This window comes from Ipomoea nil, unplaced genomic scaffold (genome assembly GCF_001879475.1).
Source record: "Ipomoea nil cultivar Tokyo-kokei standard unplaced genomic scaffold, Asagao_1.1 scaffold0804, whole genome shotgun sequence".
NCBI classification, from domain to species: domain Eukaryota; kingdom Viridiplantae; phylum Streptophyta; class Magnoliopsida; order Solanales; family Convolvulaceae; genus Ipomoea; species Ipomoea nil.
The window spans coordinates 3,161,164-3,189,162 of NW_017617232.1; the positions used below are offsets into that span (position 1 = coordinate 3,161,164).

General features: G+C 31.2%; 1 protein-coding gene across 3 annotated transcripts; it reads left to right on the forward strand.

The window, feature by feature from the left end:
• The first annotated feature begins 15,147 nt into the window (after nucleotides 1-15,147).
• LOC109177394 lies at nucleotides 15,148-21,708 on the forward strand. Of its 3 annotated transcripts, XR_002053575.1 has the most exons (7): nucleotides 15,148-15,589; nucleotides 16,102-16,216; nucleotides 16,423-17,085; nucleotides 17,315-17,423; nucleotides 18,523-18,593; nucleotides 21,294-21,338; nucleotides 21,413-21,708. XR_002053575.1 is itself a non-coding variant. In XM_019326758.1 (6 exons), the coding sequence occupies exons 1-5, from the start codon at nucleotides 15,507-15,509 to the stop codon at nucleotides 18,546-18,548; spliced, it is 996 nt and encodes a 331-aa protein (XP_019182303.1). In that variant the 5' UTR covers nucleotides 15,148-15,506; the 3' UTR covers nucleotides 18,549-18,593; nucleotides 21,294-21,701. The 3 variants fall into 3 exon arrangements, 2 of the variants coding, with proteins under 2 accessions (XP_019182303.1, XP_019182304.1); XM_019326758.1 differs by having other exon boundaries at nucleotides 21,294-21,701; XM_019326759.1 differs by lacking the exons at nucleotides 21,294-21,338; nucleotides 21,413-21,708 and adding an exon at nucleotides 18,887-19,104.
• Nucleotides 21,709-27,999: the final 6,291 nt, after the last annotated feature.

The window sequence follows — 27,999 nt, forward strand, 5'->3', positions numbered from 1 at the left end:
ATACTTACTAGCAAAGCATAGGGAATTCGTCTAAAAGGAAGTCAACACTTTGCTCAAGATAGACAACATTTGGGAAGTCCTAAACCCATAATGGCTTGCCAATGTGGTCCTCGCCCCTAAGCCGCCTACTGGAGGATGTGTGGACTACACTAACCTCAACAAGGCATGCCCCGTGGACCTGTTCCTGTTGCCCAACATAGACTAATTTGTGAACGAGACAATGAGATGCCAACTGATGAGTTTCATAGATGCCATCCAGAGGTACCACAAGATTTTTATGCACGAGGATGATATTGAGAAGATTGCCTTCACGATCCCAGAGGCAGTGTATTGTTATCAAGTGATGGCCTACGAACTGAAGAACTATCGAGCCACGTACACGAAAATAGTGGTCAAGTTATTCAAGCGGGTCCTCCATGGCGTACGTGGATGACATGATAGGAAAAATAGAATACTTTTAAATCGAAATGTAAAAGTATTACATTTCTCTTCAAATGTATTGCATTTTTTCTTATAAGTAACAAACAATTTTCTAGTACAAATATTACATTTTTATCTTGACCCAATATGTTTCACACATAAGGATCCATGAGATGGTTTCACACAAGTTTTTACTTTAAATAAATAAAGTAGTTTAATTTATTTAAGATTACCAAATTTAATGGGAGTACAAAATATCTATATGTTTTCCGGTGCAATCCTATATATTTAGCACTAAAAGTAAATGCAATACTTACCTAGATTCCAAAGAGCACTGGTGCACACAATTACATTAAATGAATATGATATTCATGAATCAAGAAATAATCTACCACTTTAATATTAAAGTGGATATACATAACTTAGCAAAACGCAGCGTCAATTAAAACCAAAAAAAAAAAAGTTGGTCTGCTCTTTGTATACTTAGCCAAGCCCTCAAAACAGGGATGGAATCAGAAATTTCATCAAGTGAGGATGAAAAATTAAAATAAATGAGATATTTAAAAAAAAAAAAAAAACAATTAATCAAGAGAGGCGAGTTCAAGTGTGGCGGGGTCTTTCCGTGCGGCGGTGCGGCGTCATTAATAGTAAAGCAAATATACACCATCAATGTTAGAAAATGCACCACAAAAATGCATACAAATTAGGTTCACATCACCAAAAACGCACCATTAATTGTGAGTAAACGCACCATACAGTGTTCAGAAATACACAATTAGGGGTGGTGAGTTATATGGTGTATTTTTTTAGGTGTGTTGTGTATTTTTGGTGTATTTTTACATTTCATTGTGGTGTGTTTCCCTTACACTGTTGGTGCATTTCGTTAATACTGTTGGTGTATTCTGAAACTCCGTCGCACCGCCGCACGGGAAGACCCCGCTGCATTTGAACTTTCTTCTATATATATATATATATATATATATATATATATATATATATATATATATATAACCAAGGGTCCCTATACATAAGTGGTGAGGTGGGGGTGGGGGAGGGGGTAGCTGCCCCTACTGCCTCCATACTAGCTCTGCCCATGTCTCAAAGGGTGATAGTTCACGTGCGAAGCTTCTCTAGATAAAAAATGGGATGAGATCTAAGCCGTTGATCTAATCTAGATCAACGGCTCAAATTGAAGGAATTTTTTAATAATAAAAAAAAAAACGTGCTCCCTGGCAATATGGACGCAAATGATCAAGTGTCTCGAACTAACGCACCTTAAGCTTTGAACTTATGCACCTTAAACTTTAAACATATGAACTTTAAGAGTTAAACTGATATATCTTAAGCTTTAAACATAAGCACCTTAAGCTTTAAACTTAAGCACCTAAAGCTATAAACTTACGCACCTTAAGCTTCAAACTTATGCACATTAAACTTTGAACTTATGCACCTTAAGCTGTAAACATATGCACCTTAAGAGTTAACCCGGTGCACCTAAAACTAGAAAGTAACGCACCTTCAACTTTAAACGTACTCACCTTAAGCTACAAATTTACACAACTTAAGATATAAACTTTAAACGTACCGTTCTTGATATGAGTTTCTAAAAAAAAAAAAAAAAAACTTCTTGTTTTTAATGTTTGCCACATAAGAGTGCAAATTAATTATATCATGGATCGTGGTTTAAATTTAAAAAAAAAAATGAATTACTGATACATACTTGTTTTTAGTATAATGTAAGTTTATTTTAGTACTTTAAAAATAAATTCATATAAAAATATAATGAATCTACTAAAAATGTATATGTACTACAGTAAATATATGGGAGCATCCACCTATTGTTTCAAACTTTTTTTAAAAAGTATTATTAATTCTAGAGTTAATTATCAAAATGGTCCCTTGACTATAGCGAAACTATCAATTTTTGGTTATCGACTATTTTTTTTGACCAATTAAGTCCCTCAATTTTAAAAATCTTAACTAATTTGGTCCTCCGTTAGTTTTGCCGTTAGACTTCGGTTAACTTGAGACCAAATTGGTAATTTTGATATAGTCAATGGACCATTTCAGTAATTAACTTTAGGGGTGGTAATTCGGTTCGGTTTTCTCGAACCGAATCAAACAACCGAACGATAATGGATTCTTGTATACCGAATGATTTGGTAAAAAACTAAACCAATCCAAATTATTCGGTAAAAAATCAAATCAAACCAAATACCGTTTGAATTTTTTAAATATAATAATAATAATAATAATAATAATAATAATAATAATAATAATAATAATAATAATAAAGTAAATCCAAGTCCCTTGTTGCATGCTCTGTCGTTCAACTCATATTGTCACAGGTATCTCTCGTAAATGTTTTATAACAAAATAGTAAACATCCGTTGGGTTTGTTATATATTAGACTTTGAATTTATACCAGAAATACCAATGAGAATATGAGTTGAACGGTAAAGGAAGCATCAAGGGACTTGGATTTACTTTTTTTTAATTATTATTATTATTATTATTATTATTATTATTATTATTATTATTATTATAAATAAAATTGAATGGTATTTCCTTTCGATTTTTAACCGAATCGTTCAGTATACAAGAATTCATTACCGTTCGGTTGTTCGGTACAGTTCAGTTCGAAAAAACCGAACTGAATTGTCTACACCTAAAATTAATTACTGAAAAGGTCCCTTGACTATAGCAAAATTACCAATTTGGTCCCAAGTTAACGGAATTTTAACTGCAAAACTAACGGAGGACCAAATTGGTTAAGATTTTTAAAGTTAAAGGACTTAATTTGTCAAAAAAATAGTCGAGAACCAAATTGATAATTCCGCTATAGTCAAGGGACCGTTTTGATAATTAACTCTTAATTCTATTACAATGTAGTATATGTTCAATTCATTCTATACTTACTCTATATGTTGCGAGTCAATACCCCACTACTTGGATTGGATCTTGTAGCCTTCTCTGAAGGAGAGTCATAGAAATACAATTTGAGCATAAAGCATTTGACATTATTTTAATCTTTTTAATCTATCTATCTATCTATCTATACTATATATAATAACAAAATACTTAAATTTTAACTTCCCGCCCAATTCCTAAAAAATCTCTCTTCCTAATAAAATATTTTGATTTACTTTCTCATTCGTACAATAATTCTGTGTTAAAATTCTATTCTAATATTATAAAATAGTGTAATACAATTCCTGTTCTAATATATCAATCTATCTATCTATACTATCTATACTATATATAATAACAAGATCCTGAAATTTTAACTTCCCGCCAAATTCTTAAAAAATCTCTCTTCCTAATAACATATGTTGATTTCTACTTTCCCATTCGTATAATAATTCTGCGTTAAAATGCGTTAAAATTCTATTCTAATATTATAAAATAGTGTAATACAATTCCTGTTCTAATCTATCAATCTATACTATATATAATAACAAGATCCTGAAATTTTAACTTTTTCGCCCAATTCCTAAAAAATCCTTCTTCCTAATAAAATATGTTGATTTCTACTTCCTCATTCGTATAATAATTTTGTGTTAAAATTCTATTCTAATATTATAAATTAAATAGTGTAATACAATTCCTATTCTAATCTATCAATCAATCTATACTATATATAATAACAAGATCCTGAAATTTTAACTTCCCGCCCAATTCCTAAAAAATCTCTCTTCCTAATAACATATGTTGATTTCTACTTTCCCATTCGTATAATAATTCTGCGTTAAAATTCTATTCTAATATTATAAAATAGTGTAATACAATTCTTGTTCTAATCTATCAATCTATACTATATATAATAACAAAATCCTGAAATTTTAACTTCCCGCCCAATTCTTAAAAAATCTCTCTTCCTAATAACATATACATATGTTGATTTATACTTTCCCATTCGTACAATAATTCTGCGTTAAAATTCTATTATAATATTATAAAATAGTGTAATACAATTCCTATTCTAATCTATATCTATACTATATATCAATGTTGCAAAAATCGCGCCACTGGCCGCGGCGATGAAGGCCGGAATCGGCTTCTTCCGCGGCCACCTCGCCGGGTGAACCGGCGATTAATTTTTTTTTTTTTTAAGGTTTAATGTGTCAAAACTTCGGCACGACATAACTTTTGACTCGGTTGTCCGTTTTGGACAAATGTATTTTTGAAATCGCGTATTTTTTCAAGATCTATCCACCGCAAACTGCCGTAGGCGGTTTGGCCCACCAATTTCTAGAAAAAAATGGTTTATTAAATAGTTTTTAAGAAAAAACTATGAGAACATTATATTTTATTAATGGATTTTTTAAATTTTTTATTAAAAAATTGTCGCGTGCATTATTTAATAATCTTTCTTTATAATTGGTCAAATTATTTAATTATGATAAATTAGGGAATAATTAATTATGGTAATAGAAATTCTAGAAGAATATAGAATTGAAGAATATGTAATTATTGTTATATTATTATTGTGACTCACGGAATACAATACAAGAATATTTAATTATGGTTATGTTATTATTGTGCCTCACGGCCATTATATACTAACAGAACTTGAAAAGAAACTAATAATAATAATAATAATATAAGTGGTAATAATAATATCTAAAAGTAATTAAGTGTTAATAATAATAGTAAGAATATTAACTTAAGAATTATAACATAGAATAAATCGTAATAATTAATAACTATAGTCTAGGTTTAAATTTGGAATTGTCATGAAAGATAAGCGACCTCGGGTGAAATTAATTCTTAAATAATTATATATCGATTTAAATATTCTTAATATATTACAATAATTCCATTCCGTGCATCGCACAGGTGAAAATACTAGTTAAGATAGAACTCATTATTATTATTATTATTATTATTATTATTATTATTGTTATTATTATTATTATTATTATTATTATTATTATTATTATGAATTAATTTCACTTTTGGTCCCACGACTTTTGATGTTCTATCACTTTTGGTGCACAACTTTAAAATTTTTTAATTTTGGTGCCTAACTTTGTTATTTTTATCAATTTTGGTCCTTTCGGCCAAATTGACAGCGAAATGTTGTTGGATTTTATATTTTTAGGGGTAAAATCGTTATCCTAAGGAAGCATCTTCAATATCTAAACAAAATCACTTAAAATCATATCTATAGGTGTTTGATCGATGAGAATAATGGGAAAGACGGGCAGAAACCAGACAGATCTATGGGATTTATAGTTTCGACCATTGGCAAACTCTTTTTTTCCTCTTAATATGATTTTTCTTTTGTTTAAATATTGAAGATCTTTAAATTGGATGACGATTTTGTCCCTAAAATATAAAATCCGGAAATATTTTACCATCAATTTGGTTGGAAGGACCAAAACTGATAAAAATAACAAAATTAGGCACCAAAAGTGAAAAAATTTAAAGTTGTGCACCAAAAGTGATAAGAACTCAAAAGTCGTGGGACCAAAAGTGAAATTAATTATTATTATTATTATTAATTACAGGAAGGGGGACTCAATGAGCTTAAGTCAGAATTGTGATCTGGTTTGGGTGGCGACTCTCGCGGCTTCGCCCAGTGATTCCCATGTCGAACCATTGATTGAAAAATCCTTTTCCAATCACTAATAAGGTTGAAGTTTACAACTCATGAGCTTTGTTACATACTCAACTCTTTTTTTTTTAGAGAATAAAATCATAAATTAACTAAAGTTCGAAGACACCACATTACAAAGATAGAGAGGAGGGTTATTAAACTACTTCATACAATCAGGCGTAGAAACAAATTGCTTAGCTACCATATGAGATGTCTAATTCGCTGATCGATTAAAGAAAGATAAAAACACATGAGAAAAGCTACTCAATAGATTTTTTTTTTTTTATGTCCTTAACTAACAAATGAAAGGATGACTACTCAGAATTATGTTTAAAGGCATTGAACCACTTTGAGAGAGTCTGTTTCTATTGAGCATATAGCCAATGCAATCCAACTATCAGCTTAGGCTTTTAGTTGAGATAGAGCACATGCTTCAATTCGGTATCAAAGTCATGCCAAAGGTCATGTGTTCGAATTTCAACGCGACTACAGTCCACGTATTACTTGGAACGACCCACCGCACATGTGAGGAAACGTATTGAGCATATAGCCATTAATGTGCAACCCGAATCACAGCCGCTTCAACTTCTCTTGGGGTGTAGAGACCAGATTTCTGGACTTCTTTTGCAGCCACGAACTTTCCTTCTTCATCGCGAATGACACAACCAAATGCCATTCTAGCATGGTGCTCAGCTTCGGCATGTTGATATACAGATTGGTGCATTTTGGAATCTGTAAACTTGCAACTCTGCAAGGGTCTATACAACTTTTGCAAATCTGCATTCACACTAACTACTTTTGTACGGAGTATATATTATATAATTATTTTAAGAGCAAATACAAATTTTTGGTCTCTCTAGTCTAATTAGCAAACTGACAATTTTGATCCACATTATTAATTCATACCAATTTTCATTAATGACTGTTGTTGTATTGTCAAAATTCATCATAACAGTCATCCCTTCATTTCAGACATGTCGAAATATAAAATTATTAAGATCTCAATTTGAACAAAATAAAGAGATTTAAATCCTAAGATCTATCTCAATTCGCGATACCCAAACCTTTTCCCAAATACTCCGATCCCTTAGAAGAAGGATTAGATAAAAAGGGAACTACTCTATCACACATTCACACCCAAAATTAACAGGGTGTTTAATTGAGATGAAAGAATTATAGAGGAAATGTATTGTAATTCAGGAGAAATAAAATAGGAATCCAAATTACATTGTTTGGTAGGAATGAATATAATTATTAGAAATGAGAAGAAAATAAGTAATATAAAGACTAAAATATTTTTGTGTAATAATAATAATAATAACCAATAGTACTTGTGTTATTTCTTCTTTTTTTTCCTTTCCAGCAACCATTGAATTGCAATTCATATGGATACCCTATAAATTACAATTCAACAAAATGAGAAAATTGCAATTATGTAATTTGTCTTACCATGGAATAAAGTAGGAAATGAATTCCAATTACATCCAACCAAACATCCTTGTAACATGAAACGGAATGCCTAGGGACTAGGGTATTGATCTAGTAGATAATGAGTTTCCTTTAAAACTTACTTTCAACGGTAGAATAGGGGTTTGATTTTTACTACAAATATTAGGAAGTTAAATTTGATTTCACTTAAGTTTTTTATACACAAAAGTGTACAGTTCAGTGGGAACCTGAATTATCTTTTAAAAATAAAAAGAAATGGAATTGGAGAGGGGAAATTGGAGGAAGCTATAAAGTGGTTGGGTGGGTGACGAGGATGAGAGAGGAGCACCAATTTCCTAAAATCCCACTGGCAATTGAGGCATAGCATAATGGGCAAAAGACCCCACAAAAAGGCACCAAACTCACCCTTCATTTGTCCTTTTCTTTCCCCCACCGCCCACCACATTTTGTTTTTTTCCCCTATTTTATACGCCAACCATTTTTTCTTCTTTTGTTTTATGTTTTTTTTTTTTAAATAATAATATGAGTATGATTATTCCATTAGGATATTATATTATTATGATAACATAGTTAGTTTATCAATTAATTTTAATTTATTTGACAATTATTACCTATTTAACTTGATTAAATAACTAATATAAATATTTGATTAATTCGCTTTTGTAACATTTTATTACTTCAAAATGCTAAAATTTAAAAAACTGCTCAAAGTAGTTTTTTTTGATTAATTTTTTTTTAAAAAAAGTCATTTTGCATGTAATCGACTATCAACTAACAATTAATTTACCAAATATTTTTTTACAATCAATCAACTAATGTTATCAACTAGTCAAACTACTAACCCAATCAAGTAACAGTCATCAGCTAACAACTGTTTACCAAACATCCCATAATGCAACTGTTTTATGTTAACACTATATACTATAAACGTAGTATAAATGAAGATGGAAAAGTCAATTAATTATAGATATTAAATTAAAAAAAAATTCAATTTTCAATTAAACTTAAACTTAAAACTTGAAATGAATGAACTTGATTTTCAACATAAAGACATGAGCTTACAGTGATTTAAACAAATGGTTTAATTTACAGTAAGTTATACAAATGGTTAAAAAAAAATCAATGTTGGGTCTTCAAAACTTGAATTTTTAAAAGGATTTGAGTGATTTCTAAATGAGTTTTCTGGATGATTCAACCCCTAATTAGAATTCCACCGACACAAAATCATCTTGGCTGGAAGCGTCATGTCAAATTGTTTTCATACAACGGTACATGTGATTTTTGTTGGACTATGGAATTAACTTAAATTTGCTACCTCAATTATCCAATCAATTAAATCAATTTATTTATTTTTATTTTTTTTATGCTATGGAGGGGCAATTAAATCAATTATCCAATAGTCTAATTGTTGAAAAATTGGCATAAAATGACTTATGAGTAGTCATTTTAAGACAATATTTTGAATATGGTTCACTACCGATTTTGGTTAGATTAGAGTGAGTTCATATTCTCCTAATTATAATTGATGTGTATAATAAATTATGGAGATTAATTTTTAATAATTATTAAATTGAATAACTTAATTATAATGTTGCGTTGTTCTTGATAAAAACTATACGGAGGATTAATGTATTATTTATGCATTACGCTTATTTGAGTATTAATTAGGAAAATATCTATTTTTGTTTGGAATTTAATTTCTTTTTAGGTATAAATCCTTAAGATGGTTTTAAAATGGTGACAAGTTATAAGCCAATCGTTACTAATGCCTTTGTGATGGTTTGCTAAATAATTTTTCTAGGGATGTGAAGAAATTATCATGAAAATATTGTATTGATATATTTTTAATATGCCAAGTTTAGTTTTGTCCTTTGATCTTATTTTGTTAATTGATTATGTTATTGAGTGGCTAACTTTGATGCAATTCAATTAGCTTATTTGAGGGGATTTTTAGAATACAAATCATGCATAATAATCCCATGCTCTGGAGGATAAATGAGTAGATAATTTGGTTGTCTTATAATATTATATGTTTGGTTCTTAAATCAGGGATTCCGTAATTCTTTTACGCCTAATAGGTTTTAATTATTAAAACACTTGTTTTAGATGCATGAATAATTAAAGTATGTGACTTGCTCTAGACACTATACAGAGTAGGCATATTAAAGATAGAACGAACACTTAATTTAGTTGACATGGAAGGGCCATTCTTGAATTGGATTCTGAATCCGTGGTGGCTGCCATGGACGGGGACAAGATCGAAGAAGAATGTTCATCTTCCATTTATAAAGACTGCAAACATTTGGCTTCGCATATGGAAAAAGTGATATTCAGGCACACGTTGCGCGAAGGTAATAAGTGCGTGGATCACCTGGCGAATCTGAGCCAGTCTGTGAGTTTGGGGACAACGTGGCTTGACCTCCCACCGCCTAGTTTTAACCATCTGCTGGAAGCTGACGCTTACGATGCAAGCTGACCAAGCTCTGCAAGAGTGTGGTAGTCTCTAGTGTTCCTTTCCCGTAGAGTACGAGTCTTTCCTCATTAAAAAAATTTAGTTGACAAGTTGAACTAATCTTAAAAATTAGTAGTGATAATGGATTCATGCTCCTAGAGCTTTGTTTTTCCCGTTAGTAACTAAATTTTCTGCTATCCCATTCTTCTTAGTTGTTCGTTTGCTTTCCTCAAGTCATTTTACTATTTTGTCTTAATTTATTTTAGATTGATATTTTATTTTGGGTACTTTAAATTATTCTTTTCAATTATCTCTTAAATTATTTTGTTTTGCTTTGAATCAATTTTATGTGGATTCAACCCTTGTTTATGAGGACCATTAAAATGTCCATCAATTTTTAAAACCTTTGATTATGAATTGTTTACTTTGCAATTTGTCATTTTCTTTAAATAATTACTTAATTCTTTTTAAAGTTTTTTTTTTCGATGTCCCTTTTGTTGCTCTTTTTTATTATTTCATTTCATTTTGTTTATTTATTTATTTTGTTATTCCATTGTATGCGTGGTTGTCGATGATTAAAACTAAATTGTTGCCTTTAGACGATCGTGTTGATAGTATAGAAAGAAACCCAATTCTTACTTAGTGAAGATTTTAGTAGGCCTCAAGTAGGAACATCACCATCTTACATAATGCTTACCAATGCAGCTAGGAACTATGAATTAAAGACGGTCTACTACAACCAGTTGTCGTCCTTTCATGGTTCAACAACTGAGGATGCCCTAACCTTCATATGGGACTTCTACTGCATCGTCTAAAACTTCCCACTCAATGAACTAACGAAAGAGGAGTTAAGGATGTGGTGTTTCCCATAAAAGATGCAACAACGGCGTGGTTCATGTCTTTCACGCTCAGTTACGTTGTGTGTGCACTTTCACTTAATTATATGAAACCTGACTCATATATCAACTAAGCCGGCCAATTAGCTAGCACAGGTAGGACGACACCTCACATAATGATTATTGAACATATTTCAAATGCATAATCTTTATTAATGTACAAAGTACTTAATTAAATTATCATGAATGATCAGATGGAATATTGAATATTAAACATGGTTGCTGTTGTAATAAACAAATACGGAGTACCATTTTGCCAGACGATCAACTGTTTTCAATTTGTTTAAACAAATATATGATGTTGCAAAGTTTATTATACTTTTGGCCTTACGGTTTTTATTTCAAACTCATTATAGAATTCAGTAATAAATATGAGGGAAATAGAGAATATTGAGGATAGTACAGTGGATAAAATTAGATACTGGCTAAACCTTGTTATCCTTTAATCTTTTGGTCTTACATTGTTTTTTTTTTTTTTTTTTTTTTTTTTTGGACTAATAAGTAGATCATTCTATATATTACAATGGTCAACAATCAACATAGTACACACTTCACTTTGAAAAATCTCTAATCCTTTATAGTCGTATGATTTATATTTATTTTAAATGCTCAACTTTTAATCTAAAATGTTATCAAATGTAGTATAATAAAATTTTGTAAATATTTTATAAATCAAGGACATTTTAGACTAAAAGATAAACATTTTATAAATTAAGAACTACTAATGAAGCAAATCAAAATCTACTATACTAATAAACACTAATAAAGTTAGGCTTATAACGGGAATTAAAAAATGTTATCTAATTATTTGATGAAATGAATGGTTTATACTATTTTTATTTTAGTATTTTTATTTGATTTTCATACTTTATATTCTATTATATCATTTATTTTTCTTAAATACCCATGCATTCCGTAAACTCTAGTAACGGAATATTCGGTTAACTATTTATTATTCTTAACTTACACATTTAAGGAAGGTCTTAAGTTCGAACCTCATTTCAATTAAAGTTGGCATAATTGTTGAACATATACTATGGATATGTTAGAGTGTATTAAAAAATACAGTATAAAATTTTACATGAATTTTGGTCAATTAATTAGCTATACTATATACCTAGCAAATACTACAATGTAATAGAGTCAGTAGCATTAAAAAATAGACTTAATTCCAGCAATAGTCCTCCGACTATATTGATTTTTCAAAATTAGTCCCCGACTTTTAATTTAGACACTTTACGTCCCTTGACTTTCAATTTCTTTCCAATTGAGGTCTTTTCGTCAGATTACAGTAAAGTGGACTTTAAATAAAAGGGTAAATTAGTCATTTCATTTGCCTAATGTATAATTCTTCGTATTTCTTCATTGTATACGCGACTTCGGACATCAGATTCACTTAATTGCTTAATCCCTAATGGAATTTTTTTCTTCGGGTGGATTTAGAGATTAAACAATTAAGTGAATCTGATGTCCGAAGTCACGCATACAAGGGAGAAATACGAAGAATTATATATTAGGCATATGAAATGACTACTTTACCCTTTCATTTAAAGTCCAATTTACCGTAATTTGACGAATGGACCTCAATTGGAAAGAAATTGAAAATCAAGGGACGTAAAGTGTCCAAATTAAAAGTCAATGACAAATTTTGGAAAATCAATATAGTCGGAGGATCATTGCTGGAATTAACTCTTCAAAAATATACCTAACATTCAAAGTTGAGCATAAAAAATAATATATATGCATTTCTTTAATTTAGAATCAGGTGTCTACAATGCATTATGTATTAAATATATATATATATATATATATATATATATATATATATATATATATATATATATATATATATATATATATATATATATATAGGAAGGTTCAAGTGCGGCAGTGCGCTTAGGTGCGGCGGTGCGGTTAAATGTAGGCCATTAGATTAGATAAATTCAACGAATCACATTCATCCAGGCTTTTCCGATATTTTCGCGCACGTTCTCACACTACGCGAACTGCAAGGTTAAAGTCGTCATTGGGCACCTGAATAGATCAAATCATAGTGTTGTGTGTTTTATGTTCGTTATTGGTGCATTATTAACCTTACTGTGGTGTATTTGAGGATTCGTGTTGGTGCCAAGTTTAGGTGCGCCCGCGCCTTCCCATGCGGTCAGTGCGGGTGCACTAATAGTTATACAAATATACGCCATCCATGTTAGAAAATGCACACCAAAAAAACATGTCACAAATTAGATATGCATCACCAGAACACACCATTAGGTATGAATAAAAGCACCACACAGTGTTCAGAAATACACCATTGGGGTGGTGAGTTATATGGTGTATTTTTTGAGTGTGTTGTGTGTTTTTTGGTGTATTTGTGCATTTCATTGTGGTGCTTTTTCCTAACACTATTGGTGTCTTTTGTTAACACTGTTGGTGTATTCTGACAAGCGGTCGATATAAATGACCACTACAATTACCATAACACCCCCCACTTATCAGGACGCGCTTAAATCTTTAAATCTTCAGAAATTAGCCGCTGCCGTTAGATTAAGCAAAATGGACGATGCTGATATAGCCGCACCGCCGCACCTAAAGCCACTGCCGCATTTGAGCGCTAATCTATATATATATATATATATATATATATATATATATATATATATATATATATATATATATATATATACATTATTAATAAATTAAATAAGAGAAATAATTTCATTAGTTATATTGTCTTTATTTTCTCTAATGCAAATATTCCTTACATTCAAATTCATTAATTGATTATATTCACTACATTGTCCATTGTTTTTTTTTTTTTGCACTATCTTGTAATTAAATATTAAATATATGCCAAGCACCTTGTGCACAGATGGCACCCGGGTCGGACTTTCATATGGGAGATTGTAAGTTTGAGCCTTAGCGGAGAACTTATTCAACTGCAATTAATTTGACAAATCCAAAAAATGAAAAAATTTTAAAATAGCCACCATTGTTGCATTCATTGATCTGTATGTGAAATACTTATTGTGTGTAATCCAATATATACATAATTTTAGTATAACTACAAGTCTATAAAAAGTGATGATGTATTATTATAATATAATTTTTTTTAAGGAATAAGGGTCAAATAGGTCATCGAACTGCACACAATAATGCAATTAGGCCATTGAACCTAAAAAAACAACAATTAGGCCATTAAACTAACCAATTTTTTTCTATTAATCTAATTTACAAGTTTTACAGGTTAGTAACAGGTCACCCAAAAAATTTAAAATATTTTTTAAAAATAATAAATTAAAAAATATTTTTAAAAAAACGTTTCTTCGTCTCTGCCGGAGACGACAAAGAAACTTTCTTCGTTTCCATGGCGGAGACGAAGAAACTCTTCGTCCCTGGCCAGAGACGAAGAGAACTCCATGGCCGGAGATGAAGAGACTCTCCATCTCCGGCCATGGAGACGAAGAGTTTCTTCGTCTCCGGCCATGGAGACGAAGAAACGTTTTTTTTTTAAAAAATATATTGTAATTTATTATTTTTAAAAATATTTTAAATTTTTTGAGTGATCTGTTACTAACCTGCAAAACCTGTAAATTAGACTAATTGAAAGAAATTGGTTAGTTTAGTGACCTAATTGTTGTATTTTTAGGTTCAGTGACCTAATTGCATTATTGTGTGTAGTTCAATGGCGTATTTGACTCTTATTCATTTTTTTAATAATGTCCACGTATATTTATTTACCACAAAAATTATTAATCAAAAAAAATGTAAGGGATGAAAACTGGAAAGTAACATTAATTTGAGCTAAGAGTTTTTTTTTTTTTTTTTAATTTAAATTTTTATTTGTATATTTTTTTTTGTACTTTTGGTCTCACGACTATAGTGACACTCTCAGAATTGATCTGCGACGTTCAAACCTTGCAATCTCGGTCCACGACTATTATTTTTGTTGCAAAATGGTCATTCTTGCCAATTTTTCGCTGGAGAAAAAATTCTTCATTTCAAGCAGGGATAAAATTTTACATTGACCTTGCAATCTCGGACTGCTGTTGACTTCTTATTCTGACTTTGGTAAGAATAAGAGGCCTACAATGACCTGAAATTGCAAGGTCAATGTAAATATCTATTTTATTATTATTTAAAATGTATTTTTTTTTTCTGGTAAGAAATTGATAAAAAATGAGTTAGAAAGACCACTTTTTTAATAAAAATAATAGTCGTGTATTGAAATTATTAGATTTGAAAATCGCGGATCAATCTTGATTACAAAGATGGGATTAAAAATTCAAAAACCTCTTTTTGAGCTAGATATGGTCTCCGCAAGGTGAAATAAGACAGGCGCGAGTTGTTTGGTAAAATGAGGAAAAATTCCCAACTATAAACGGACCCAAATACTAGGGGGAGAGAGAATAGAGAAAAAGCAAAGACAGAAGAAGAGGGGAGAGGGAAGGGGGAAGAGATTCGCTCATACGTCTCTTTCTCTCTCTCTGTTTCTGTGCTTTCTTTCTCTCTCTTCCTTCTTTGCTTCGCCTTCTCAGCAAAGAAGAGAAGACAACACCGACCAGGATTTAGCTAACTTGTGCGCATCTCAATCCTCTCTTTTCCCGTATTATTATTATATATACACAGGAATTTGATTTTGAATCGGCGGTGGCCAATTTGTTGAATTGGGGAGACGAGAGAAGCAAAGATGCTGGTCGCCAACAGTTTTGACTTATGGCAGAAGGACATCTTCTTCTCCGCTGCCGAGGAGGTTCAGAAATCTGCCGATATGTATGTCTTTTCATTTTGATTTCTATTTTTTTTCCTAATTATTATTCGTTTTATGCGTATGCGTATGTACTTTTGTATCCGTTGTTCCCCTGTAGTTCTTTTTTTGCTTAAAGTTATTTTTTCTGGAAAATTTTGCGTACCTACTCGGATTTATTTTCATTATAAAGGGTTTGGTGGGTGGTTGAGTAGCTACTTTATTATTGTAATATATACCCATATTTATGTATATATATATTTTTTTGTTTTGGCATATGCACAAGTGAAAATGGGAAAGGTGGAAGAAAAAGAAATTATAACGATTATAATAAATGGGTTGGATGAAGTCCTGGTTATTGATTTGTTTATCTATCTGTTGTTTTGTCTTTTGTTTTTGATTTTTCTTTCTCTTGAATGTTTTATCAAATAAAATTTATCATTTTGGTTCAGTAGAAATTGGATTTCATTCCTAAAGGTTAAAACAAATTGCTTGATGTGATTTTTATTTTAATTTTAAGAGTCTTTTTCTTTGTTAGAATGGAATCAGCTTATAGGACCTGGGTAAGAGAGAGGAGAGAAGGGGTAGCACCTCAGTTTATAGATGAGCTCCGGGGAGAGCTTCAGATGGCTTTAGGCACAGCAAAATGGCAGGTAAGGTTCTTCTGTCTTAAATTTGTCTCTTTTCACTCCTCTCTCTCTCTCTCTCTCTCTCTCTATATATATATATATATATATATATATATATATATATATTGATGTTACTTGTGAAATGACTTTTTCTTTAATGAGATGTTACTAGCATGGTTCTTTAATTTTCCTAGAGAGTAATTTGGTGCTTTCTTTGACTGCAAAATTAGCTGGATGAGTTTGAGAAGGCGGTTAGGCTGAGCTACAGAAATCGTGCTGACGAGATTACGATGACCAGGCATAGAAACTTTGTTTCTGCAATGGAAGCTCAAATTTCCCGTGTTGAAGCAGCCTTACGAGAATCCTACAACATTGAAGGGAAGAAACCTCTTACATGGGTGAGATTGGATGATAATGAATGTGATGATTTAGCACAGTTTCTTTCAGGATCCTCACAAACTATGAAGGATGAGCATCCCAAGGTCCTTTGTACTACGGAATCTCTTTTGGAGGATCATAAAACAACAAATGATTTTGATCTAAATGCTGAAGTGGCCAAGAGAAATCTTTTGAATCAAGATGCTATCACATGTAACATGGCAGCTCATTTCACCAGAGAGCAAGAAATTATTGAAATTTCTCAATCCATGCATGATAAAAACTATGAAGCTGATAGACTACTTAGTTCTGAGAATGCAGTTAATAATAGTGCATTGGAGATTGTGATTGATAATGGATATGGACAAATGGCTACATCTATGTCAACTGAGATCACACCCAAAGAAAAGGGCTTTAAACCTTCCTTTTGGAGGCCACGATGTGAAGATCATCGTCAAGCAAAGGGAGGAATGCTCAGAGATGCCCAGTTGATGAGATTAAATTGGATAAATCAGGTAAAGTTTTATAGTTGTTTTAAAGACTGTTCCTTTGCAATGTGTGTGTGTGTGTGTGTATGTTTTATCGTTGAGTGTATGCTTTTGCTGTCTTTGTCTTTGTCTTTTTTCTTTTTACAAAATCTTGATTTGAATTTATGCCTGTTTTTTGGTTTGCTTTAATAGTATCCTAAATGTATTGGTAAAAATTTAATGGTGCCTTAAATGTATGAGAATATGTAATGTGCAGCTTTTGGGACAGCTTACTGGTTACAGACAAGTACAGGCCCCATTGACATTGCGATCCAGCCGTTCGATTCGATTGATGCTTATTTTGATGCTGACCATTTTCCTAGTGGGTAAGCTCCTTCTCATATTGAATTTTATGACAAGACAATACTTAATAAACCTAATAAGAAGTAAAATTTATTATTATACACTGTTAGAGAACCTCATGATGCCACCTAACTGAAAATCCAATTCAAAATTGTTGAAACCCTTATTTGAATTGATTTTTTTTAATGAAGTGGCAGGATGTGGTTCAGTGACAATGTATTAAACTATACTGCCAATGCATCAAATATTAACTCAACTAATTAATATACAATATATTTGTTTGTAGTCCATAAGCTCCTCTACAAACAGCATTTGCAGATTTTGGACTGTGATGTTCTGTTTCTTGGGTCTGAATATATCTGTGTGTGCGTGCTTGTGTGTGTTTGTCTATTTGCGTGTGTATTGATATTAGAATTGTTAGAAGTCATTAGGATGGTGGTCTGGTCAGTGGCAAAGATCCACTACTTTCCAGTGATGGGGAAAGACAAAAGAAAATAAAGCAAGAGGGATACTTAAAGATGTGTTTGTGTAGAAAAAAGTGACCTTGTTCCTATGACTTGTTGTTTCACAATCCTTGCTTTTAACTATCTTTGGCCTTTTCTGTAACTTTCTTTTACTGGTTAAACTTTGAATAAGTTACTACCCACTAAAGAACAAGATTACTTCTCAAACGGCTGATGAATATGTCCAAGGTTTTATCGGTCAGAATCATAAGCAAATTTTGAAACATAGAGGACTCTAATTGGGGATGCTTTAATGTATTATTCAAGTACTCCATAATCTATGTGATCTTAATTTCATGTTTCTTCTAGCTTCAATATAAAGAAAGTGATTCTGTAACATGAAATGTATTGCCGTGTGAGAATTAAATTCTTTTGTACAAGATTTTTCCATAAATCTCTCAATTGAATTAATTAGTTACGGATAAGAAATTATGCTATATACATATACATACATGTAGTCATGTACTGTTGTATGTATGTTTGTGTGTTTTTACTATTGCTTTGATTTATTCTAGTGTTTATCTATTCTTGTATTTGAACCTCAGGCAAACCCCACATTGTGTGAAAAAGGCTTTGGTTTGGTTTATTACATATTGACTTGTTTATTTTGTTTTTGTAGTGCCTTTCTTACTTTGTTCAGCTTAGGTGGAAGTTGAATTCTGTTCTCACCCAAGCTAGAGTAGAAGACAGGTACATGTCCATTACCTCTAGATCTTCAATTAAATTAATAGCTTAAATATTTTGTTAAGATGCCATCTCGTTTTCATGTTTATATATTTATTGGAGATATATTTGGAAAATTTATGCTGCATTCTAGTTTTTTAAGTTAGTGTGGCAGTAATGCAGTATTAAGTTGTTATAAGCTAAGACTCTAGTAAGTCAGTCTAGAACAAGTGTACAAACCAAGTTTTAGAAGTATCCCAAGACACTATTGAATAAGCTGGAATTTCTCTCATTTTTCTGACATATGTATCCTGTCCAAGACTCCAAGAACTGTTTCTCTCATCTACAAAGAAATTACTGAGAAGATGCAAGATCATGTAGATCAATGGAGAGGAATTATCTATAGTTTATAGCCTTCTACTTCATACAGCTTATATTTTCTTAGCTTGTATTAGAACATTGTAAGTTGTGTACTTTGCTTATTGAAAAAATCATACTACTTGTTAATATTTAATTTAACACATAGCAATTTGAGTCACTTTCTAGCCTAAATCTCACTGGGAAATTAAAAACATGTTGATACCATGATAGGAAGGATGGTAATTGCCATTGTATAACCTTTTCCAGCCCAAAATGGTCACTGATACGCACCCAAAATAAGAGATGGTTTACTCAGAAAAAAAAGGAAGGATGCAAATCAGGCAAATCAGAATATACAAGGAAGGCTTAACTCAAGGGATTTGACAAAAATAGATAGAGGCATAATCATCTCAACAATCATCTCCACAATCATCTCCTTTCTATAATTATTTATTTCCTAGCACTATAAATTAGAATCTCTAGATGAGAGTAAATCATCCAATAATCTTCCATAGTCTTTAAGCTTTAGTAGCTAGGCAAGAGCCTAAAACTCTTGTGGGGCAAGAGCCTAAAACTCTTGTTGGGGAAAGTCTTGTGACTTCCTGTTCTTTTTCTTAAGTTTCAGTCAATAAAGCATACCTTTGTTCTTATCTCTAACAGTCACCTCCTTCATGAACTGTTCACTCCTTAAGTTTGCCATATTGGAGAGCTTTATTTCTCACCTTTCTGGCCTTCCTAGCATTACCTCTTGGTATGTGATTAATGATTTGACTGCACAAGTTCACAATCACAAGCAATGAGCCAATGATTAGTATTTAAATAGCCAACTATCCTTTCTCTGTTTTTTCAATGATAAAAGAGCAAAAGAACTGAAGGTTGGAGAATGTGTTGCAATCTTGTTCTGTAGTTTTTGATGTACACAAGTGGGATTGTGTATATATCATTTCACAATTAGAGAGCTTTACTTCAAGATTTCACCTTTCTGGCATTCCCTTACACTCCTTTGAGTCCTTTCTCTTGTTATGTGATTTGACTGAATCAAGTTCACAAGCAATGCTTACTATTTAAACATCCAGTTATCATTTTATCTGTAAGACACAAAGCAAAAAAGAACAGAAGTTGGAGAATGTAAACTTTTACAGTAGGGAGTACAAGAATTGGGATCTGCGTGGTCTTGGTGCGTGTGCCATGCAGACCTCAACATTGTTTTCTGTTGTGTTTTTGGCTGGAAAGTGATTCTACACCTTTATGTCCTTAGAATTGTTTAAATTCTGATTCTCCTTGTAAATACATCTGGCTTTGCTTGTGATTATGTGCTGAGTTGAAAATTGTGTGTGCAGAATTGGTTAACCCATTTTCTTGTGGATTGCAAGAAAATAGATGACTAAGCATACTATGTAAATTGTACTATAATTATTTTGAGAAAAAGAATTTTTTTTTCTCTTAAACTGCACGCTATAAGGGAAAGAGTGCTGTTTAGCCATGTTCACCCCTTCCATTATCAATTCAAAGACGATTTTATTATTTATATATCTTGATAATGCAAAATTGTAGGACAATAGTCAGATGCATGACATTTATGGTTGCCTGTAATTGAATTCAACCCTTACCCCATCATTCTTGGTTGGCTATATGAATCCTCTATCTCTGCTCTGCTGTATCTTGGGTCAATTCAGTGTTAAGCTTCTCATTTATTTTATCATTTCAGTTATTTTCTTTTTATCTACTCATTATTCTGGGGTTCTTTTTAATCACTCTTTCATAAGGAATATTTCCCATCTTTGTTGAATGCTTCTAGACCATCTTAGGGCCTGTTTAGTAACTGGAGAGTTTTTCAGTTTATATATATATATATATATATATATATATATATATATAAAGAAAATAGAGAACAGTTTTCTGTTCAAAGTCAACCGCTTTCAGAAAACAAAAAAATGGAAAACTGGAGAGTTCTTGAAGTCGCCCATTTTTATTCTTCATTGAATGTTCTTTTTAGCCCCTATTTTATCTTGTTTCTTCAGGTAACCATCTCGGCCCTCTAAATTTGGCTGCATTTATTTTGTTCCAATGTAGTTTGTTTCTCCTAATATCCAACATCTCTAGTCATATAACCGAGCGGGGTTTGGTATGATATATATAATATATGTAGATAAAAGGACACCATTACTTGTCGTATGAACTAAATGAATTATTGAATGGTTTCCTCACATTGCAACTAAATTTGCTTGTAATTGGAGCATAATCCTACTTGAAAAAGAAACAAGAGCATATTACTTGCCCATCGTGTTACAGCACTATATTTTGTTGAAACCATTTTAATATTTTTAGCTGGAAGATAAATCTTTGTCAACATTGTTTGTTTTGCAGGCAGTGGAGCTATGCTTCTGGTTTTGAGTTTCCTAGGAATTAAAGGTCAGGATTTCTATTTTTCTTTTGGTATGGGGAGTGCCCTACAATATAAAATGCAAAGTGCCTATTATTTTCAGAAGTTGGAGTCGAAGACAAATATTTACGTGGAATAGCATTGTAATAGGTAGGTCAATGTTCTCGAGTTCAATCTTCTTCCATTTTATTCAACAAAAAAAAAAAAAGAGGAATTGTAAAGCCATCATAGAATATGAATCATGGCAAGTTAAAGATTAGGACTCTAATGGCTTCCATGACTTTGTGTGCTTGTTATTTGTGCTGTGGCTTGTTTAAGTAAGCCTGTACCTATAGCAGGGCTGTGTAACTGTATTTCGTTGTGTCCAGTAAATAAAATTGCATAATATATTTGGTTTTAGTGCTCTAGGTAAGTAAGAAATCTCTCTGATATTAAGATTCAACTATTTAGAGTATCAAAATTTTTGGCGAAAAAGTTCCTCCCATGACCCATGGCCATCATGGTTTGAGGTTGCATTACAGAGGATTCTGGAAGAGGAAGACATGGGTGTTACATGACCCTTGACATTGGTTACTAAAGGAGTGTTCTTGGGTACAACCCTTGTTTGGATTATAAAAAAAATGGTGAATCATTTTTTTCATATTATATTTAACATAACAAACACATCAATCTACTTATATATTAATAAAAAATAATTCAAGATGGAGCTTCTTTAAGGTATTTCTTTGAGTGTCTTAAAAAAAAAAGGTATTTCTTTGAGTTGTCAAACATTCAAAAACTAATTATTTTTTGTTGTTTTTGTTTTTGTTTTTGTTTTTAATCTGAATGCTCCTAGCATGCCTATTGCCTAGTTTTTATTTATTTATTTATTTTTTATCTGAATGCTCCTGGCATGCCTATTGCCTAGAAAAAGTTGAGGAACCGTCACTGCACCCAGCATTTCCAATCATTCTAATTTTTATTTTACCGTGTGTGTGGCCAGAGCTTTCATTAGGTGTTGGGAAATGCACCAATATGGGTCGTTTGGTTGGAAGGAAGAAATTAAGGGGGCGTTTGGTTAAGGTTATATAACATAACCATGGAAATGTGACATTCCAAAGCTCACATTCCGGTGTTTGGTTCATATTATCTTAGGAAATTTGACATTCCCAAGGAATGTCATATTCCCTCCACATAGGATTTTGAAGGGAGTGTGATTCCCTTCAAAATCTTAGGTAATGTAAGATAATCTTGGTTATCTTAAGGATATTATAGTGTGTATAAAAGATAACCCTAAACTAAACATGATTATATTACATACCCCAATTTTAACCAAACACAGGAATCTAACATTTCCAGTAATCTAATATTCCCAGCAATCTAACATTCCCTAAGGTAATCTGACATTCCGTGAACCAAATGATCCTTAAGGGGGAAAGGAATTGTAATTCGGTGGGAAAAGAATAAGGTGAGAATAAAGTAGGAATTACAATTACATTGTTTGGTAGGGAGGAATAATGAAAATGAAATAAGTGATATAAAGACTAAAATACCCTTTGTGTAATAATATTAATAATAACATTCAAGGACAAATATGTCTTTTCTTTTCCTTTCCCTTTGCATGAATTCATTGAATTGCAATTCATAGGGGGACCTATGAATTGCAATTCAATGAATTGAGGGAATTGCAATTCCCTCCATCCAAACAATGTAGTTTATCATTTCATTGAATTGCAATTAAACTCTAACGCAATTCATGCCAACCAAACACCCCCTTAGGTGTTGTGTATTTTCGTGTGTGATGCATTTCTACATTTTATTATGGTGCATTTTCGAGTATTATATGGTGCATTTGTGCATACTTAATGTTGCAATTCATACTAGCCGCATAGGAAACCCTGTTCGCATTTCATCCCATATATATATATATATATATATATATATATATATATATATATATATATAAAAGGATCATATGAGAATAAGTCCTCAAGAGAAAATTAAAAATTAATCTCAACCTTATACCTGAAAAAATTGAATGCATCAAATCAGATTTAAAAGAAATGTGATGGCATTTTTGTAATTATCACCAACATTACTATACAAACTTAAATACTAAATATGCACTTTTAGTATTAACATTTTATATATTTAATATTAAAAGATTACACCTGTAAAAATGCTAGAGAATTGCATTCCGCAAAAAAAATGACACAACAATTCACTCGAGAAAACTAAATACCTTACAACAAATGGGAATTTATTGCTCTAATATGTCACAGAAGATAATTTAAAACCAAAATTGTTTAATAAAATATATTTTAAAGTGATGATCATTGTTTGAATATGGAATACGAATTTTGCATATCTTATGCTACTTTTTTTTTTGAAAAGCCAACTAAGAGTGGTATAATTAATGAACCAAAACAGAAATAGAGTCAGGAGGGATCTCGTCCCATTCAGTACAGAAAAACAGACTGAGTAGTAAGTGTATGAGCCGCTTGATTCGCACATCTAGGGACTAAACTAATGCAACGAGTAAAAGATGACATTAAAAACATACGTAAATTAATTGCAAAACCAACATAAGAAAGGAGATGTACGCATGCAGAAGACATAATGTTGAAGATTGGAGCAGTCAGTATATAACTCGACGGAGGTAACGCCACGATCCCAGAGCCAAGAGAGCACTTCTTTGCAGGCTATATATATCTTATGCTACTTGTACTTATAAAAAAAATAATAAAAAAAAAAGAAAGATGAGAGATCAACACCCTTAACCACTTTGATATAGTAATATCATTTGATAAAAACAAATAAACAATAATAAATAAAAAAAAAAAGAGAAAAAGTGAAATAGGCCTTTGAATTTTACTCAAAAAATTAATTAGGCCTTAAAACTTTTAAAAGTTGTAATTAAACCCATAAACATATTATTTTGAAGCATTGAAACCCAAAAAATCGATTGATAACCTGTAATTACAAGTAACCTAAGGTTCTGTCGACCATTCCATAATATTCTGGCCACAATCACTTGCATTTAGAGGAGGCGACCAAATTGGTCGCCTTCTCCAGTCACCAGAGAAGGTGACCAAGTTGGCAATCGTTATGCGTTGGACGCGTGTCCAGCATGCTTGCTGGACACGGGTAACAGTGCCGTTAAGCACTGTTATCTTTTTTTTTTTTTTTTTTTTTTTTTTAATTTCAGACCGCTTCGTTATAGGAGTATATGTTCATAATTTTATTATTATATTATTAATAACTGTACATTCATAACTCCATAACTGTACGTTCATAACTCTATTACTGTACATTCATAACTCCATAACTGTACATTCATAACTCCATGACTGTACATTCATAACTCTATAATTGTACATTCATAATTTTCGAAGCTCTATGTTCACAATTTTAGAGCTCTATGTTCATAATTTTATCACTATATGTTCATAATTGTAAGTTCATAATGTTAGAGCTCTTTGTTCATAATTTGATCAATAACTGTACATTCATAATTCCATAACTGTAGATTCATAATCTCATAACTGTAGATTCATAACTCCATAACTGTAGATTCATAACTCAATAACTGTACATTCATAATCTTCGAAGCTCTATATTCACAATTTTAAAGCTCCATGGTCATAATTTTATCACTATATATGTTCATAATTGTAAGTTCATAATGTTAGAGCTCTGTGTTCATAATTTCATAATTGCATAACTGTACATTCATAACGGCATAGTTGTACATTCATAACGGCATAACTGTACATTCATAGTCCAAAAAAAAAAAAATAACGCCGTTAACGGCAAAACGCGCGCGATGTTTTTTTTTTTTTTTTTTTATAACTAAATGACGCGTTTTTTTTTTTTTGAAAAACGACGTCGTTTTGGGTCCGTGTCCACAACTCACTGTGGACACGGGTCCAGGGCATAATTTGCCCCAAGTTGGTTTGCCCTTTCCTTCTCTGGAGAAGGTGACCAGTTAGATCGCCTTCTCCAAATGCGATCGGCGATCGTCCAATTGCCGATCGCCGGTGATTGTGATTGGAAAATTATAGAAAGATCGCCGGAACCTTAGGTAACATATAATTACCGGTTACCAATCAGTTTTTAGGTTTCAATGCTTCAAAATAACATGATTTTGGGTTTAATTACAATTTTTAAAATTTTATGAATTTAATTAATTTGAGTAAAGTTTATGGACATATTTAACTATTTTTTCATAAATAAAAAACCATTGCCATCTATAAATCAACGTGCTATCCAAATCATAAAACTATGCATTAATTCCGCATTTAATAAATTTCCACTACAATTGTGTGATGCATCCATCAATTCAATTTTAAATTTTTATGAACCTTTCAAAAACATATGGTGCATTTTCGCGTGCCGATGACCGACCAGGCCACCAATATAATGGCCATTATTATTTTTATTATGACTAATAATAATGCCATTTCAAACTTTGAGGTTTTTATTTTTTAAGGTCAAAGTTTGAGGTAAAGCATAGCAATAAGCAATTTGTCTTTTCTTGACCAAAGAACATTGTGATGTAAGCACATGGCGGGCTGTTTATCAACGACGCTCCACCTAAATACGAATCATATGCCAAAACTAAGTTATAAAAACCGCATCATATATATGGTCAAATTGATTAAAGAGAGCAGTTCATCCTACTAAAATTTAAATTACATTATTAATAAACGTTATACGTGTGTTATTTTATGCATTTTATCTTTAATTTGCGCACTGACAAAAATAAAAAATATACTATAGTTGACCTACTTTCTTGAGTGTGTGGGTTCAATTTTTATCAAAAGCAATTTTACGTGAATGTATTGATTCTTTTTAGTTAAGGGTATTATATACAGTTAATTTCATTTGTAATCTTGAATTTATAGGTGACAGTTCAATTTTAGTCTTTTTTTTTCTTCAAAACATTATCTTTTGGTACTATTATTATTATTGTGGCAAGATTATTTTTGATTCTCTATTAACAAAACAGTTTAAATACCGTTGAATACAATGAAATTTCCGTCTTCAATTATGAATTTTTTCAAAAAAATAAACATAAAAAATATAACAGGTCAACACACTTTGTATTGAAAAGATTGAACTGCCCTTGTATTTAATGAAATTTCAATGATTTTGTTGATGGAGGACCAAAATTGGTTATGTCACAATAATGCTAGGACTAAAAGAGGATGTTTTGATAAAAAGAGACTAAAAATGGACTATCATCTATAAATATAGGACCAAAAATAGAATTAACTCTATTCATAATATATAATATTTATGAAATTGATCAGTTTTATTTCAAGGCTCTGTTTGACAGAGCTTATAGCTTATCTTAAGTTATTAATAAGCTATATGCTCTGTTTGGTAATGTTTTCAAAATAAACTAGTAGCTTAAAATAAGAGCTTATTTTGAAAAAAGTTACTTTAGGTAGCGTTTCAAAAATAAGCTAGTAGCTTTCCAATTAAAATAAACATCTTTTATCCTTCCCAATTAAAATCATTTTGGCATTTTTTTCTTCTCCTATTTTTTTTTATTCATTCTCTTCCACGACTCTTCACCCTCTAGCTAGCAACTCCTTAAAGTTCTAACTCTAATCATCCGTTCATAAATAAATGACATCATTTACCCTTCACAATTAATTTTTTTTTTTAAATTTAATATATATCTCATATATATTATAAAAACAAAAACTTTTTTTTTATAAATTAAATATATCTCATATATTTAATAATATAAAAATAATATAATAATCACATCATTTAAATTTTATGAAAATGTCATTTTTAGTCTTTTTACATTTATCAGCTTATCAAAAAGTTAAGTTTACCACACACTTTTAAGCATAATCAGCTAGTTAATAACTTTTCAGTTTTCAGCTTCTAACTTATAACTTTTTAGCTTTCAGCTACCTTTTCAACTAGATTTGTCAAACATAGCAAAAACCAAATAATTAATGACTAAAATTAGTATTAATCCACAATGTAAGAACTAAAACTATAACATTGGAGAACAAATATTGTAATGTGGTTAAAACTTCAAGGAATATACATTCTTGCACTGAATAATTAAATATTAAAATTGTTATTCTATCAACACAATATGGCTAAAAATTTAGAGGATCGATCCAACTATACAACAAAGCTCCTTGCCCTTAACCCTTATTGTAATTATTTATAGTTGTTGTACGTAAATGATCGTTTTTTAAATTTTTTTTGGGTTGTTGAATGCATTATATTATAAATCATAATATTATTTAGTATCTCATGTGCTTATCCTGTTGGCGGCCAAATCTAAATTTCGAAATTTATCTTTGAGCTGATTTTGCTCAAACTTTGTTCTTTAAATATCAAATTTTGTTTTCATTTTTTTTTTCCGTCCCTCCAATTTTCACTTTCTTAATCATACATGTAAAAACTCCTTAAAAACTACAACTATTGGGAATGCTCTGATGAATTGATTTTAAAAGTGACTTAAGGTGTGTGTATAAATAAATAAAGAGCGGAGAGTATTTTAATATTTTTTTATAAAAATAAAGTTTATTTCTCGATCACAAAGAACGTGACAAATAACATTATATTGCTCTATTAATAACTGTGTTTGAATTTATTAATTTCAGTATAAATTAATTAAGATGGGACAAAATTTCAAGTGATGAAAATGACTAGTGTAGAGGGGGACAACAACAT